The sequence below is a fragment of the Tachysurus fulvidraco genome, chromosome 17 (assembly GCF_022655615.1).
Source record: "Tachysurus fulvidraco isolate hzauxx_2018 chromosome 17, HZAU_PFXX_2.0, whole genome shotgun sequence".
Classification (NCBI taxonomy): Eukaryota; Metazoa; Chordata; class Actinopteri; order Siluriformes; family Bagridae; genus Tachysurus; species Tachysurus fulvidraco.
In genome coordinates this window covers 5,162,088-5,181,209 of record NC_062534.1, presented here as the reverse complement: position 1 = coordinate 5,181,209, position 19,122 = coordinate 5,162,088, and the positions used below count along the sequence as shown (strand labels likewise).

Genomic DNA, 19,122 nt, shown 5'->3' with positions numbered 1-19,122 from the left:
AAAGCTTGAACGTGCAAAAAAGGACAGATTTATTTGTATCTTACAATAAATCGTTGATTAAACACTGTAATAGAAAGATTTGATAGATGTGATCTAACAAGAATAATCAGGTTTAAACAGATTTTTCAGGTCTATATAGTGGACATTCAAAACAGTGACTCCTAACCCTAAGGTTGTGGGTTCAAGTCTCAGGCCGGCAATACCACGACTGAGGTGCCCTTAAGCAAGGAAGGCACACTGTGTTCACTGCAGTGTGTGTGAATTTTGAGTGGGTTAAATGCAGAGAACGAATTCTGAGTATGGGTCACCATATTTAGCTGTATGTCACGTCAGGTCACGTCAAACAACTGTAACTGGAATTCATAAGTTATTGCTAATTATATCATTCGTAATAAGAAAAGTGTTAAATTCGAAAAGACAAAACTGACCTCTGGACCTTACTGTACAGATGATCGTATGTTTTTCACGTGATTAAGTGAATGATGGTGAAATCATTCTGTCTTTAGTGACTGAAACTAATAAATCATGTACAATATGTCAATAGACACGAGCTGACAACATTCTGTTGGCAGTTTTGACTCATTGGTGGTGTTTAAAACTGCTTGTTTTAATTAGTTGTTGTTGCCTGATGTACATAAAGAGACTTTATGAGAATAACAAACACTTTTTTTGCTGTTCACAAAGCTGTGGTGGAGGAAAGATGATAAAGTATCTTATGTTGCACCAGGGGCATGGTGATGAACACTATAATAAGCATGATGCGTCTTGTGGTGACTCACCTCTATAAAAAAAAGAATGAGAAAGCTGAGGAAACCCACACACACACACACACACACACACACACACATATACACACACACACACACACACACACACACACACACACACCTTGCTGAAATGGCCTGGCCTGTCTATGTTGTGTAACAGGGTCCATCCCCTGACGTCAGCCAGAAAGCCCTGCAGTCTGGGGGAGAGAGAGAGAGAGAGAGAGAGAGAGAGAGAGAGAGAGAGAGAGAGAGAGAGAGAGAGAGAGAGAGAGTGTAGGTGGAGCTGATGCAAGTCTTAGGCAAACCCTGGGATTCCCCAATCATCAGTGTTATTTGGGGTTCAGAAACTGAGCCATAAACACACACACACACACACACACACACACACACACACACACACACACACACACACACACACCTCTTCACTGCATACTGGGACTGCAACCTTAATGAGATTCAGCCACTGCAGAGCCTTATGCAACCAACCTGGACCACACACACACACACACACACACACACACACACACACACACACACACACACTCAGATGTGCACCTGACAAAATCATACACTCCATAAACTTCCAGACCCAACACACACATACAAACGGAAAACAATAAAACCATAACACCACAAACATTTTTTTACATCCTAAAATATTTATTCTCTTTGTTTTTAATGCAAATGATGAGCTCGATGAAAAGCGTCTCACGAGGAGCCTGCTTACTGAGTTTAGCTGATCAAAGCAACCAAAACAAAGTGGAAATAAAAAGTCAGCGGTTATTAGGCTTACTTTTCTGAACATCAAAATTGCTTTAAAGTTAATTACCATCCATGATGCCGGTCTATACGATACATAGATAGAGAAATATAGATTAGAAGCATCCATTGATAAATGAAGTTACTTTAATTACGTCCTGCATATATAATTAACTTCAAACCGATTAGCATCACTGCAACTTTTATATCGAACGCGGATGCGCTAGCACGCATATATAAATAATGAAGCTAGGAGTTCATTAGAGGTGATATTATACAGTATTATTATATAACGTGTTGCTAAAACTGTTTCGGGTTTAAAACCACTATTAGAAAACGCAATGTCATATAAAACTCTCCGAATATTACTTCATATTCAGCGACGCGAGAGCAAAACATGCACGTCAATATTGATTCATTTGATTCAACATAATTATCAGCGCTGATATAATGAGCGTCTCGTTGTTTGTTTGTCCATTAGACTGTTTTAATTGCTCCGGATAATGAAGGAACTCATTAAAGGGATATAATATGCACACTACAGAATTAGTTCAGGATTAGTCATCGCTCATAAACTTGGATAGCTGCACGCATGGGCGCTTTATGTTGGTGAAGAGCAGCACTCAGTGGTACAGCAGAGCATTGCGCTGGAGGAGTCGACAATGGAAACGCGCAGAAAGTCTTTAAGCATCGTCCCTGTAAGCTTTACTGTGTATACATTTATGGCATTTAGCAGACTCCTTTGTCCAGAGTGACTTACATTAATATTTCAATTTATACAATTAACAATTGAGCAATAAGGGCCTTGCTCAGGGGCTCAGCTGTGGCATCTTGGTGGACCTGGGATTTGAACTCATTACCTAACACTTTAACCACTAGGCTACCACAGTTTCAATACAGTTTGTTGTTGTTGTTGTTGTTGTTGTTGTTGTTCAGCAGACACACTTAGACATCATATGGTTTTGTTTGAATCAACTTTATTCAATTCAATTCATTTTTTTTTTCAAGTTTATTTGTATAGCGCTTTTTACAATTGACATTGTCTCAAAGCAGCTTTACAGAACATAAACATAGGACAAAAGGTTAATATAAAGAATACTATAAAGATTAACAGAATACAAAATTCAAGATTAATATTAGATAGATTTAGTTCACAATGTGTATGTATTTGTCCACAATGAGCAAGTCTGAGGTGACTCAGGCAGCAGTGGCAAGGAAAAACTCCCTTAGATGGTAAAGGAAGAAACCTTGAGAGGAACCAGACTCTAAGGGGAACCTCATCCTCACTGGAGGGTGTGATTCTAAATATACAGTCAAAAAAATGTTGTATAGATGCAAAAGATCACATGGAGTTCACGTCTCCTTTTTAGTATCGCAGAGTCTGACTGGAGCTGGTAGATCTCTAGATGCCTCAGGATTCACTGAGTCGGCCTCATCTCAGTGGAGGTCCACAATCTTCATCTCCCTTAGATGGAAGAGGAACCAGACTCAATAGGGAACCTCATCCTCCACAATGCCATGCAGCTCCTTACCATACATTCCTGTGTGACATCAATTAGGGTGTCTATTTTATTATATCAAAATGAAGGCAAATAGACAAAAAAAGTCAGTAAAAAATATACACCCACTTTGTTACTATTCGGTGGTACTGCCTTTAGAAATGCTTGAATATGAATAGAACGCTTGGGAAAAGTTTTTGTTATCTGATGCCTTCAGCTCCTTCACTGTGCTCTGTTGTTGGCTTGGGGTCTAGTTGAACCTTTTAGACTAAAGTTCCTGCATCCATTTGAGTTGGAATGCTGTGTCTGTGTGGTTTCAAGATTTTGTGTACTGGTTTTGGACTGGATTGTAATGATGTTTTTGATTTTTCAGCTATTTAAAAATTGTGGACATTTTTCTTGGCAGAGTTTTTTTCTGGCTTTTCCCATCATATCAAGAGCAATATGATCGTGTCAAAGATAAGCATTTACATCCATTTTTGGAAACTTGATTTACTGTAATTCAGATCTAATAAATTAAACCTGAAATAAATCTCTTTCGCTAAATCAGTTTTAAAATGTTCTCCAATATGAATAAAGTAGATGTCCTAAAAGTAGCATCCTCAGATGGATGCAAACATGCGGGCTTGACTGGGTCATTTGTCATTAAAAAATAAATCTTGGACATCATTGGAGGTTACTTTAATTAACATGCAGTTCACTCAGTCTGGACTTTTTCCTTTAAGTATAAATACAAAAGTATGTACTGTAAGTGAAACAATAAAATTATCTACATACAAGTTATCGCCGTTCTTTTAGTTTATATAATAAACTAAAACAAATAAAATATCTAATAATAATAATAATAATAATAATAATAATAATAATAATAAACTCAAAAGCTGTTAAGAAAAAAGCAACACAAGTGATTTAATTCTTTAAATCTTTTTATTTCAGTACAGAAAGCAGCAATTCTTTCACATGACCAATTCTGCCTCGTTCTTATTACAGTGGAGTATTTGACAATTGGCACAAACAATATATTAGTGCTGAATATTGTCTCACTATATAAAGTCCTATGCACAAGAATACTGATAGTGAACATTATGCAGGAAATATTCCCTTTAATAAAAACAAATTTGATTTGAATGTGAAATTAACTGGCATCACTCTCCCAATACCCGTAAAGACTAGGTTCAAATTTTACTCTCTAAAAGCAGAAAAGTTTAGTTTAAAATGAGAGAAGAAAGAATGTCAGAATACAAAGCTAATGCTTCGCTAATGCAGGGCTTCTCTGAACTGCATGGGAATTAAATAGCTGAATTTAAGTAAAAAGTAAAAAAAAAAAAATCCCAAGAAGCCACGAGTTACATATTGAGGATATACAGTACTTATTCTCAGAATAACGGATGCAAATTAAAAACCGTAACTCAATATTTACAGTACACACAAAGTCCTTTTTCTTTTTTAAACTTTTAATACGTTGAAAGCGAGAAATAATCAGAAATGATGAAAACAGGAAAAAGGGAAAAAAAGAACAGATTTAAAGAGCATATGGTGAGCAAGCTCGTTATATAAAGTCAAAGGTTTTCTAATATTTACATTTAAAAGGTTTCAGTAGACTGTCCAGCTGAGGCCCTAAATATGTAACTGCCCTCAGATGCATACAATACAGAATTGGAGCAAAGCTTTTGCAGTCCCTTTTAACTTTAAAATAAATTCCAGTGCAGATTTAAATAATATGCAAACTATCAAATATGTTCAGTAATACCCTGGCTATTGATTAAAGCATGAATATTTTTTATTTATTCCTAGAGATCAGTTTAGATTGAAAAGTGTTGACATTAAGTATAGTTTTAGCTTATGAGCCCAAACAAGTCAAAGCAGCTAATAATAAATGATTATAAATTATATTTCAGTGGAACGTTGGCGCCTGCTGTTGGCTCTCTGTCGAATCTGCACGCTCCGTTTAACTCAACTCAAAACCTAACCGATCCTGACATCACAGCTGGAGGCTGATCTAACAACTGATCTGAAATCAGTATCTACACCATCTGCTAAGAGGCAAAACAGATCCTCATCTACATTTAGGCATCAACTCTCAAGCCGAGTTGACAGAATCCTGCCTGTGGCGAATTTAGGTGCCATTTAAAATAGAGGAAATAAAACTCACTGTCAAAGGCTGTAGTGCACAAAACATATCAGTAGACAGACCTGGTTTCTTTTCTTTACTTCTAAGAATTAAGGGGGACTGTAGAAAGATACTCGAATATTAAAAGGAGACAACAAATTCGTTCCAATTCTTTAAACAGAGCCATAGATAACAGGAGAGACTGAGCTAGACTCCAGACTGAAATTTTTAGTTAGTCATCAGCAATGCTGTTTCCATTCCTAGCATTTAATCACCAAAATAATAATAATAATAAATCCCATCACACCCAAACACACAAATTATGGCATGCTGTAAACTGTCCTATATCTGATTAAAAACTGAACTCAATCGGGCTCAGGATTGAGTCACATACTGTCAAGATCACAGTTCTATTAAAATAAATAAACCAACTAAAAGTTCATAGATTAATATGCAAACACAAGCCTTTAACAGCAACTCAAATGTGCCAGTCTTTACCGATATGAAGATGAACCACACATCTTTAATCTCAGAAAAGTGTAGTACTGATCAATTACATCGTTTGATGAGTAGCTACGTGGATGTGGGAATGTTAAGTCTTGTTCCTTTGTCTGTATGTATGTGTCTTTGTCTGTGTACATCTGTCTGTAGGAGTATTTATGCATCTCTGTGTGTCTTCCCGAGTGTCTGGTCTGTGGTCTGTGTCTCCATCTTGGTCATGTGTCTCTCTCTGTGTCAGAGTTTCTGTAACCTCTATCTCTCTCTCCCACTCACTCACCCACAGTCTCTCTGTGTGTCTGTTTGTCCTTGTTTCTTTTATCAGTGTGACTCCGTCCCGGTGTCTCCATCTACGTGATAGTCATACTGCTGTGTTACCGTTCTTCTAACTTTTAACTCCAAGACTGAGACACAAAATGAGAACTATTGTCATTAGGTTGGAGAGAGAGAGAGAGAGAGAGAGAGAGAGAGAGAGAGAGGATGAGAGTTCAGAGCTCAGCATCAGATAAGTGAAGTGTTAATACTGAATTTCAAAAATCATATCGAAAATAAACATGGAACTGGGACATTCTCTGTCATGACATACTGTCATATTGCCTGTCCTAGTTCTGCATGTGTATTAGAATCCTTCATAAATTCTTATTATTATAACAGTAATATAAATCCAATGAGGTGGCTATTGTGTTAGCTATAATGAATTGGTGTGCGGTGAGAAGACAGACATGAAGTGAAGCCTGACTGTTTCCAGTAACAGTTCCAATAAAGCACTCATTAAGAGCAGGAGCTTTTTGGAGAAACAGACCCTCTCCCTAAGCATAAACCTTTCAGAGCCGATGGTGATTAATGTTCTGTGGTGAGGAGTGAAGACAGAGCTGTGCTTGCAGCCCTGAAATCCACCACTTTCAATCGACTCATTATGCTTGCATGCGAGTCTCCAAAAGCTAAGCCAAAAGGCTGTGAGTCCATCCTTCCATGTCTCACACTATTGTTTTTTTTTCCTGACTGCAAGTCCCACATGGTATGTCCTACATGCTTTAAAAAGGAACAGGAGACAGGAAGGCACAACGTCCTCAAAAATAAAGGAGCTGTGCGGAAGTGGATGAAGTTTGTAAGGATACTAGGAGGGACAGCGATAAGATTTAGGTCTACAGAGGATGTTATGAGTAGTGAGGAATCTGCACACATGCTTGCAGGCACATTTTACAGCATTTTAACCAATACAGAAGCTGGAAATCTATTAATAATAAGCAACAATGACTTTGCTGAGAGCAAGTGAGACTGTGTGTGTGGGGGGTCGGGTCATTTACCATATCCAAATGTATTAGTGTTTATGGTGTGTGTATGGGTGTGTGTACATGTGGCCTTGGCTGAGATCTCAAGGTGGCGTCTCAGCATTATTACTGGTTGCGGTGGTGCTCTTCTTCTTTGGCTGCTTCTTTATGGTCTTTATTGTCTGGAGGATAAACGTTATGGGAGGAAAGAGAACAAAAAGAAAAAAATTAGACATTAAAAAAAGGGTTAATAGCAACATAGACACAGACAACTTTTAAATGTTTAAATAGAGAGAGAGAGAGAGAGAGAGAGAGAGAGAGAGAGAGAGAGAGGGGTGACTCCACAGTTTTTTCCACTACAAAAGCCAAAAACCAGCCACAGCTTTCCATCATTTGTGTGTGTGTGTGTGCGCGCATGTTCAAGTCTGTCTATCTCCATATGTGTGTGTTCACTGATACCTCTGTCTTAGCAGTGGCTGGTTTCTTAGCTGCTCTCATGCTGGGTGTTCTCCTGGGCACTTTGTCAGCAGCGTCCTCATCCGAGTGCTCCATCCTGCTATCTGATTGGTCGACGTCAGCCCGGGTACTGATCTGTGGTTCACTATCTGTCGGTATGGATGTGGGCCGTACTGAACAGAACACACAACCACATAGATGCTCATTAGAACATTTCACTCCAATACTGGCACTTTCACTTGTCTAAATCTCAATGCAACATATCCTAATTACATTATACAGCTTTGTGTACTTTATAAATACATTAGCAATATTAACTGTGCAGTGCTACAGGTTAAGAACGACTCAATGTGATGACGATTACTTTAGCTTGTGAGTCATTTAAATTAACCCATTCAAACATGATGGCAAAATGAAATTTCCAAACATATTATCTGGTCTTAATGTGATGCATCAAAGACATAGAGCCCTGCAGTCTTCACTAGGACTGATAGAAACTAAGAATTTATGTCCTTTGGTAAGCATGACAAGGAATAGGGCAATGCTTCAATGCTTCTAACCCCAAACCCTAACCCTGGCAGGCACTGAGGCCACATTTCCTTTACTAGGCCCTAAGGTGACATCTTCACTACAAGTGACGGGCAATGAGGCCACACCTCCTTTACAACCCGACAGGCACTGAGCCCACACCTCCTTTACTACCCGACAGGCAATGAGGCCACACCTCCTTTACTACCCGACAGGCAATGAGGCCACACCTCCTTTACTACCCGACAGGCAATGTGGCCACACCTCCTTTACTACCCGACAGGCAATGTGGCCACACCTCCTTTACAACCCGACAGGCACTGAGCCCACACCTCCTTTACTACCCGACAGGCAATGAGGCCACACCTCCTTTACTACCCGACAGGCAATGAGGCCACACCTCCTTTACTACCCGACAGGCAATGAGGCCACACCTCCTTTACTACCCTACAGGCAATGTGGCCACACCTCCTTTACTACCCGACAGGCAATGAGGCCACACCTCCTTTACTACCCGACAGGCAATGAGGCCACACCTCCTTTACTACCCGACAGGCAATGTGGCCACACCTCCTTTACTACCCGACAGGCAATGTGGCCACACCTCCTTTACAACCCGACAGGCAATGTGGCCACACCTCCTTTACAACCCGACAGGCAATGTGGCCACACCTCCTTTACTACCCGACAGGCAATGAGGCCACACCTCCTTTACTACCCGACAGGCAATGAGGCCACACCTCCTTTACTACCCTACAGGCAATGTGGCCACACCTCCTTTACTACCCGACAGGCAATGAGGCCACACCTCCTTTACTACCCGACAGGCAATGAGGCCACACCTCCTTTACTACCCGACAGGCAATGTGGCCACACCTCCTTTACTACCCGACAGGCAATGTGGCCACACCTCCTTTACTACCCGACAGGCAATGTGGCCACACCTCCTTTACAACCCGACAGGCAATGTGGCCACACCTCCTTTACTACCCGACAGGCGATGTGGCCACACCTCCTTTACTACCCAACAGGCAATGAGGCCACGCCTCCTTTACTACCCGACAGGCAATGTGGCCACACCTCCTTTACTACCCAACAGGCAATGAGGCCACACCTCCTTTACTACCTGAAAGGCACTCAAGCCACACTCCCTTTACTACCCGACAGGCAATGAGGCCACACCTCCTTTACTACCCCATCCAACAGCTTCACAAAACAGCCATTAACTACATGTGACTGCGGTCTTGTCACTTTGTGATCCAGGCTAAACAGAATCATCATTGGTCTCATTACTGTAACAATAACCTCAAAGGTTAAAATCTTTTACATGCATGATTTGATTACAAGGCAAATATCACAGATTAATCTGGGTCATAAACTTTTGAAATGAGCCTGACTTCAACAGAACAATCCTTTTTTTCCTCTAAGCACACACAGAGCACATGACCGGCCCAACCTTTTGTCTGAGTCTCTTTCGCTCTCTAATCACATGCTGGTCACATCAGCAGCAGAATAAAGAGGACAAGCTTGGACAATGGCTGCCTTGCAGAGCTCCACTCAGTGAATCAGCAGGTCATACACATGCTGTAAATCATCCTCGCACTACACACACTACTCTGAGCAGGTTTAGCAAAACACTGATCCCTAAACTCAGACTAGAGAAAGCAGTCGATCTGTAAAAGCTCTTTTGTATAAAAAAGCTGATAAGATTTACATCTACATTGAATGTATTTAAATGTACAGTCAAACATTCAAATAAATACCCCTCAAAATCATCAGCAATGAAATACGTTCAATCACACAGGTTAAGAGCTTGAGCAAAGTTCGTATTGAACATCAGAATGTGGGAAAAATATGATGGTTGTTGGTGCAAGAGATGCTGGTTTGAGTATTTCAGAGAAGGCTGATCTGGCACCAACAACCATCACGTTTTTCCCGCAGTCACAGTAATTAGTGTTGCAATGTGTTAAACACAGCTTGAAAACAGTCAGAAGTAATGATTTAGTCTTAGTAAAGAAGACCAGGCCTACATGTAAACTGTGATACCGCAATTAAGTTAAATTTGTTCATTTGCTTGAAATAGAATTATTTATAGACTTGGGTGTGGGTGTGGAAATGTTTTACTTAAAAGTAATAAAAGTGTTAGCTTCTTTAGGATTCAAACTCGCAAATCCCTCTTCAAGGTGAGACTAAATATCAACAATACGTGTTTAAGTAGAGCATGGAGCAGTAGAGCATTTTAGCACATGCCAGTGTAGCAGCTGTATGTGTGTGTGTGTGTGTGTGTGTGTGTGTACACATTTTAGCACAGGCTAGTGTGGCAGCTCTGTGTGTGTGTGTGTGTGTGTGTGTGTGTGTGTGTATATATATATATATATATATATATATATATATATATATATATATATATATATATATATATATATATGCGTGTGTGTATACATGTACACGTTTTAGCAAAAGTTAGTGTAGCAGCTCTTTGTGTGTGTGTGTGTGTGTGTGTACCTGTACGTGTTTTAGCACGGGGCAGTGTGGCAGCAGTGTGTGTTTCATCATCCATTAGCTCCTCCTCGTTTTGAATGAGCGTCAGATCCTGCAGACTAAAACTGCGCAGCTTCTCCGACAGCACACCCTGACCCTGCACAACACACTTTGTTACACAACTACACACATCCTACAGACACATGCACACCACATACACACCTGTGCACACACGCACAAACCACACACAGAAACCACAGTGTGTTGTTCTTCACCTTGCTAGCTGCAGTGACTGCTGCTGTGGCTGCGATATTCAGCCCCCTCTTTCCAAAGCGCATCATCGTCTCGTAGCTACGATCCTTCGCCTGGGTGATATACTCATCAATCTCCTACAACACACGCACATAGCTTTTAGCAACCTGTATGTGCATAGCTAACGGATCAGATCAAATTGTAGGGAGTGAGACCTTTTCTTTGTTGGACAGCGTAGGGTGCACAAACTTGCGATACAGGACACTGGAGCCCTTTGTGTACGGTGACAGCAGCCAGATGACAAAAGCAATCTTCAGCTCAAAATAAAATGGAAACCTGAGGAAGTAAAACAAATACTTCATAGATGTATATGCCAGTACACTATGGAGTAGAACATGATTCATCACTGAGATAGCAGAATAAACTAAACAGATGTCTTCACTGCACTGAGAGACAATGCAAACATCCAATAAGTAATTCCTGGACATGTGTGTGTATAAAGGCCACTCACCAGGACAGAAGCATATCCGTAATTGTCTCTGCTGTGGTAAATAATGCAAACACTATCCAGTACATCATCCATTTGACCTGATGAATATGGACACACAAATACACAATGGTGCAAAGTGTTAAATATAAACACAGAGAAATCTGAGAATTTAGTGCCAGTTTAGTGCTAGGAAGTTTACTAGCTGTTCACCTTCTGGTGAATAAAGTGTTTTAAAATATGAGCAGTGTTTTGTAAACAGAAATAAAACTGAGGGTAGACTGAGATACATCTGTAATGTAAAAAACAAACCTGATACAGTACAGTAACATTGTTTGAAATATAAAAAACATTTTCTTCCGACGAAGAATAAAAAATATCACATTTTTTATCGATATCGATCACGCGTCTATCGTGATACGTATCATTATCGTTTTATCGCCTAGCCCTACCATTTGACTTAAAATCCTGGTGTGTTTTCTGTCTTGGTGCGATTTTGTGAAGGTGTGAACATATAAAACACGCAAGTGTGGACTACAACAACCGATCCAAGAGTGATTAACTCTAACTGAGCTGTGAGGTAAAAACTGAGGAAAGGACAGAGCTGCAGACCTGCAGAAATACCATGTCTTCTGGATCCATTTACATTTACAGCATTTGGCAGGCCCCCTTATCCAGAGCAACATGTTTTTAACAGGTGTTTAAGTCTCTATCGATGAATATATTAACACTGTTTTGTTAGGTTACAGACTACGGATACCTTCAACCTAAAAACTCTCTTCGGGTTTTTTTGTTTTGTTCTTGAGGAGTGTGAGGAGTGATTGTTGGAGGCATCATCGTTTTGAATCTAATGCAGCAATGGGGCGGTATGTGGGAACTTAGGCGTGTTGAAAAAAGTTGGACATCTGCATTTTGGATCATTTGCAGAGGACGGATTGCGTTTAGCCTGTGTGGACAAAAAAATCCAAACGCTAATGTGACGAGCTCATGGCGGTTTCTTCTCTACAACATCAGCGTTTGGATTTTTTTTTCCACACAGGCTAAACGCAATTCATCCTCTGCAAATGATCCAAAATGCAGATGTCCAACTTTTTTCAAGGTTGATTGTCCGTCGTTACCCCACGGTTGCAAGCTGTAACCTGAAGGGGAGATCAGATCGTTGTGTAAGGATATTGCAAGATCCTGACCTTGGGATGACACACCTGGGATGACAAGCATTTCAATTTTGCTCCAAGCAAATAACTTCACCAAGAGAAGGAGTATAGAGAGAGAAAAGGACAGGAACAAGTACCTAGCCCTGTGGGAAACCAGTGGAGAGACTGTGTGGAGCAGTCTTCACTCCCCACCATGTTACCTGATATGAACAACCTTACAGGAAGGAAGCAAACCATTCCCATGCTGATCCACCAATTCCAAGACTCCTGATTGTGGACAAGAAAGTCTTGTGGTTGACCGTAAGGTTGAACGCCTCTGAAAGCTCAAGGAGGACGAGGACAGATGACAGCTTGGCTGATCTAGCAGCATGTAGCTTCTAAGAGACAGTGAAAAGGGCAGTGTCTGTGGAATGTGCTGCTTTAATGCCAGACTGGTTATGATCTTAGAGGTTCTTCTGTGAGAGATAGACATTTGATCATACACAATGTGTTCAAGAATTTTTGTGAGAAAAGCGAGAAGTGATAACGGTCTGTAGTTACGGATGTCTGATAGATTCAGAGCAGGTTTCTTTAGGATGGGAATAATTCTTGCTATCTGGAACGCAGTTTTTATATGACCAGATGTTATGGATCTACTGATGATCATGGAGATGAAGGGCATAAAGTCTTGTAAGATGGTGGATCCAGTGGGCAGGTGGTAGGATTGCAAGACTAAATGGGATTTGTAAAATATTTTCTGCTGCTACAGTTGAGAAATGTGACAATGAAGGAGTAGGGAAATCTGCTGTTAAAGGTGCAGTTGGGGCAGAAGTGAAGGTCTGGCAGAAATGCCAGGTCTGGGAGGAGTGCCAGAAGCTACAGAAGAATGGGAGATAGAGTGGAGATAGAGTGGAGGTTATGATCGGTAAGGGAGAAATGATGAAACTTGGTTTTAGGTAGGATAGGGAGAGGGATACACAAAATGAGGATACCAGGTGATGATCAGAGACGTGAAGTGCGGTAGCCTTTGAGGAAGCCTGTAACTGGGGAAGGACTGAGAAAATAAAAGTCCTGCACATTTCCACCATTGTGTGTGGCGAGGCGGCTTTTGAATGCCAGGGAGAAGGAGTCCAGAAGAGTCAGGAGGGAAGAAGACTGACTTGTCAGTGGGGAGGTTGGAATCACGGAGCACTGTCTGAGGGGTGCTGTTGAAAGGGAAAGCACAGAGCAGTGTGTCCATTTTGTCCAGGAAGTCTCCTAGGGGACCAGGAGGACGGTAGATGACAATGATGAGGTTGATTGGAAAGAAAACTGAAACGGCATGAAATTCAAAAGAAAAGTTGGTTAAATGAGACAAGAGGAAAGGTGTGAAACACTATCTCCTTGACAACAGTAGACTTGTACCACCACCCCTGCCTGTTTCTGGTGGCAAGTGAGAGAAAGCATAGGAAGAGGATAGTTAGCACCAATAAATCTAAGGGGTAGTGGGAAAATAAAACCGAGATAAAATCAGCTTTCCTTATGGCAGACTGGCAATTCCAGAGCCCACCTACCACCACTGCTTGAGACACAGACAACAGACGAGGGTAGATGAGGTTACTGAAAATGTGACCCCTGCTCTGTGGAGGAGATCATACGTCTGTAATAGGTGACTACAGAGATGGGATTGAGCTACATGTCTGCAGGCAACCAAAAGTACGATTAAGATAGAATTTAGAAAAACAGAACCAGAACAGACCTAGACACTTATTTAAAATGTTTTAAAGGTCTCAGGGGCAATTACAAACCGCTACAGACACTAGTCTCTGCAGAAGAGAACCTTCGATATAAAAGAGTAAGCCCTGCCCACAATTCACACCTAAGGGGAGATCCACACACTAAAAACCATTTCCACTGATCATATTTCTGACCAGTAAGTGAAAGATTTTTACTAGAAAGAAGAGGAACGAAAAAGTTTGACCGTGATCAATTTTGCTCTGACGAGGACTTAACAAACGGATCTTAACACACATCTATTCATTAAACTGTCTCACTCACAGGAAATGATTATATTATGACCTACAAGCACACAGTATGTTGATCGTCACCACTGTAACAGACTTTCTCACACTCTTGCTTGTGACAATCACAGACATGCAGGACCACGGTGTCTGGGGAATCCATAATAATCTAACAAATAGATTTTTGTTTAACTTTCATCATATCACATGCCTTAAATAAGCACTACACTATAATTAAAATATAACCCATTGACCAGATGCCACAAAATAGCATCAGTGCCTGGGTTACCAAAAGGTTTCCATGGTAACTGACAGTGGTTCAAGCTGTATTTCATATCACAGGTTTACATTTATATTGTTGCTCTAATACATCCTTTAGCAAAGATACACGGATCCCCGAAGTTTCTGATATCGTAACAGGTTTCTGTATAAAGACGTGGATTATTGGAAGGAGTCTCCAGATTTAGCGCTTTGTAACAGTAAGATCTATAAAAATCTTTCAGACTGAGGACTTTGCACTCTCTGATTCTTATAAAGGTGACAAGCTGTGTTTTCATCTTACTCCTAGAGAGACAAAATACATTAATAGTCAAAAATTGTTAACAAATACATGTTTGTATTTTGCATTATTAATATTTCACATCAAATGTTTTTTGAAACCGTTTTCCTCATATCAGTGAGCATCATTTGCTTGTGTTACAGGTCACTAAACAAAAGATCTAAACAAACAGAAGGTCGATTGCTAGAATACTCACATATTCCTTGACATTTTTCGTCTTGACTGCCTTATAGGAAGAGTAGGCTGGGTAGAGGGTCCCGAAAGCCAGGCTGATGCGGAGAGAAACGTTTAATCGTTAGTTCGTGACAGAAACATTGTGTGTTCCAGTAAACATTCCAGCTCATCTTACATTCACCGCTAAATTAGACATCTTATATTTCAGCAACAAGCATCTGAAAGTAAAACAGAGTAACTTGAAGCACAACAGCTAATGAAAACATGATTAATATACAAGGGAGTATAAAGATTCCAGCTCTCCCAGTAAAGGAGGTGTGGCATCCGTGTCAGTCCAGTGGCAGTAAATTAGGTGTGACCCCTGTCCATTATTCCAAGTAAACCAGGTGTGGCCTTTGTGCTCATCAGTCCCAGTAAAGAAGGTCTGTCCTCTGTAAATATCATTCCCAGTAATGGAGGTGTGCCCTCTGTATCCATTACTAACAGTAAAGAAGTTATAGCCTCTGTGCCCATCAGTCCTATTAAAGGGGATGTGGCCTCTGTGCCGATCAGTACCAGTAAAAGTGTTATGGCCTATTTTCCAGTCAGTCCCAGTAAAGAAGGTGTGGACTCTTTGCCCATCAGTCCCAGTAAAATAAGTGTACATGTGTGTATTTCCCAGCATTTCATTCTTTATCCCAACTCAGACAAAGAATCAAAATCATCTTGACTTTCATATAACCTAAATATACTCACTCATTTTCTACCGCTTATATTAATATAAATATATAAAGTAATGTTAAAGAATATTATATTAGTAGAGCAAGAGCTGGGAACATGAAGGATCAGACACAAAGAAGCAGATTCCTAGTCGGTGAGCCACACATTCAGACGTGTGCGCTCGCTCTCGCTCAATCTTACACACACACACACACACACACACACACACACACACACACACACACACACGATTCTATTTTGTGCTGATGGGACAGGATCTAAAGCCTCGTGCCCCTTCAGAGACAAAAGCAAAGGTCACTGAAATACAGAACAGATCTTGCCTACTCACTGCAAACAAGCCCCACATCAGTTGGGTGTGTTGTGTGTGTCAGATTGTGTTCTTGTGTGTAGGCTGGCATGAGTGTTTCCCAGTAAATAAATCAAATAAAAAAAATAATAAATAAAAAAAAATCCACTGCAGTGAGACTGCTGTGGCTGAACACATGCTCACTGTCCTATATAGTCACACTCCCATGATGCTTTACTGCTCCTCACCAAGACTACAGCATCTCTAGTCGGAAGATATTGATCTCCTAAGCACAAGCAATGCAAGCCATATCTCCTTTCAGTGTTACTCTATAAAAAGGTCTATGGATCTATATTCAAAAGTAATGGCACCCAGCAGAGGATAATGTCTTTTCCACTATTCAGGATCCACTATTTAGGATGAGACGGTGTTCTGAAAACATTAAATCTGTTAAATCTAGCTATCTGTGTAAAGTGAAAACTTTAAGTCATATTTGATGGTTTGCATACTGTTTAAATGAATCACTGACCTTAACGATGTAAATTGTGGCCTGTGACAACTGAATTACTTTACTAGCAGGAAGGTAGCTGATAGGTGTGACCAATATGGCAAAATATAGTATCATATCACAATATTTGATGATAAAAAAACAAAATACTGGTTTGCTTTACACTAAAAAAATAAATACTCACAATACTAGTTTGGTTCTAGATTAAAAGGCAGACGCACTTATCCGGAGCGACTTACAGAAGTGTGTTGAAATCTCCAGCAATATGTACATTATGATATCAGATGTCAAAGTGTCCATGACTGTCCCATGTGAGGACTTGACCTCACCAAGAGATCAAATATAGAAGAGGACCAAGTATCGAGCCTTGTGGGACACCACTGGAGGCTCTGCCTGGACTAGATGCGGGTCCCTTCTATGTTACCTTATATGACCGACAATATGACATGTACTCGATTTATCTGGGATTGCAGTAGGAAGGAAGGGAATGGTTTCAAATTCTGTGTATTCTGTAAGTACTTTTCACTAATCAGGGTTGCAGTGGGCCAAGAGCCGGGGTATGGGGTATCAAGGGGTATGAGAGTTCATCACAGTGCACCAGGTACATTGGCATGTTTTTGAAATGTGGAAGTGATCTGTAGAACCCAGAGGAAGCCCACATAGTGCATAACAACTCGTATGTTCCCCACTGAAACATTTCAAATCCCTACATCAGTGTGGCTGCAACCAAGCGGGATTTCTGGTTCTGTGATCAAGCAGCGATACTTTAACCACAAGAATATGGTCCAGATCATCTCTGAGATGTTTGCAAGACACTTTCTCTCAAACATGGCACTGCAGAAGCCTGACTCGGGTTTAGTCCACTTAACCACTTACATCCAAAACACAACGTGAGAAGTAAATCGAAGTGAAAGTACAAAATGTGCCAGTCATCAGGAACAGTCTGTATCCACACCTCACACACCCAGCGTTCCCAGAATAAACTCCAAAACCAATTACCAAGATAAAGAAATTACTGAAAATTCATTCATTCATTCAATTAACATACAAAGAACACACACTATCCTCACACACTGTTTACTTAAAACATATACAATGTATATTCCAATTGAACATTTCAAACTTTTACATACAAATTGCCTATATTGTATGTCATTCTGATACACTGTGGAGCTTCTGTCACTATACCAAATTCATGTGAAAACATGCCTGGCAATAAAGCTCTTTCTGATTCTGATTCTGATTCTGATTCATTCATTATTACACAGGAAAAGAAACAGATTGTGTCAGATGTAGGCCTTCTTACTGATTTAAATAGACATCCAAGCTGATGTTTAATCCACATCTGAGTATATTTAGCCTGTATGTATGAAATGGATACATATGATCTGTATTGTATTTAAGGAAGATAGCCATATATAAGTAAAATAAATACGGATAAAATTCTATTAAATCAGGTCTAAAAATTAGAAGAAGAAAAAATTAAATTAAATTAATTAATTAATTAATAAAAATGTTGAAACCTCCACTGATCTAATGCATATGAAATTCATTTATTTTATTTATTTTTTTTTGCTAATGATACTGCCCTGTTCAAATACTTAGCATTTACATTTATCATTTTATTTAAAAAAAAATATTTATTATTTAATATTTTTTAATTTACAAAATATATCAAATTGGGTCCATTTACACGATGACAAGCAAAACAGATGTTTACCATTTATTAGCATTTAAGCTAATCGTTCTTAGGACGTAAACATCTACATTATACCGAAAGGATATTTGTTTTTAAATGTTTAGTATTTAGCATTTTTTGTGTGTGTATGAATATGTTTAACATGTAATTAAAGGCATTGAGAGGCAGGATGCAGGCGAGCAGACAAAAAAAAGAGCAATAACGTTTTACTCACACCACCATCCTGGAAATGATCCACGACACCATGATGAAATCCGCTTCTGGAGGTTTCACTTATCCCTGGAAATCACTAATCACCACCATTTCCACCACCAGAAATAACGACGATTTAACAAATCAATCACGGCTACCTTTTTTTTTTTTACATTACACCATCTCTCCTGCTCACTGAGATCTGATACACGGCATACAGAGCGGTTGTGTCCCAAATAACTAGCTGTGACCTACAGAAGTGCACTATATATGGTGTGAAATAACGGCTTGTGCGCGCTGAGTAGCGCACTATATATACAACAGGAAGTAATTTGAGACAGAATCTCTTTTTTAAAGGGGCAGTGACCGGTTAAATCCATTTTCCTTTCATATGAATGGACAGCAAGCAATATTAACAACATGGCTTTAACAGCTTGTTAGTCCACAGACATGCAAATGGTCAAAAAAATAAATATATGAGTAGAATATGATTGAATACCTTATTGCATAAATGAATGAGGGTTAAGATTTATTCTTTTATACCCTGCATGGGCAAAATTGTCTGGACACCTGACCATCACACCTATATGTTGTTCCACCCCAAAGCATGACAATGCACCTGTACACATAAAGACATGGCTTGAGAAAGTTAGAGTGGAAAAACATGATCGTCCATCACAGAGCCCTGAACTCAACCCCAGTGAAAACCTTTGGGATGAACTGGAACACAGACTACACCCCAG

The 19,122-nt window shown here is 40.0% G+C and overlaps 1 protein-coding gene across 1 annotated transcript; it reads right to left on the bottom strand.

The window, feature by feature from the left end:
- Positions 1–3,933: 3,933 nt before the first annotated feature.
- On the bottom strand, positions 3,934–18,646 carry reep2 (receptor accessory protein 2). Its single transcript, XM_047802551.1, has 9 exons — positions 18,402–18,646; positions 14,997–15,069; positions 11,133–11,209; positions 10,837–10,957; positions 10,645–10,758; positions 10,394–10,526; positions 7,364–7,533; positions 6,989–7,086; positions 3,934–6,037 (listed from the first exon to the last, which is right to left on the bottom strand). Exons 1-8 carry the CDS (start codon positions 18,431–18,433, stop codon positions 7,009–7,011), a joined length of 798 nt encoding a protein of 265 aa, XP_047658507.1. The 5' UTR covers positions 18,434–18,646; the 3' UTR covers positions 3,934–6,037; positions 6,989–7,008.
- Between the last annotated feature and the right edge of the window lie 476 nt (positions 18,647–19,122).

What these genes read in the sequence shown, in the direction of transcription:
- reep2 (XM_047802551.1), bottom strand. Translation starts at nt 18,433, where the DNA reads ATGGTGTCGTGGATCATTTCCAGGATGGTGGT. An exon ending in CGAAAAATGTCAAGGAATAT is followed by an intron (nt 11,210 to 14,996) that starts GTGAGTATTCTA and finishes CATATTCATCAG; the next exon opens with GTCAAATGGATGATGTACTG. An exon ending in CAGCCACTGCTAAGACAGAG is followed by an intron (nt 7,087 to 7,363) that starts GTATCAGTGAAC and finishes TTTATCCTCCAG; the next exon opens with ACAATAAAGACCATAAAGAA.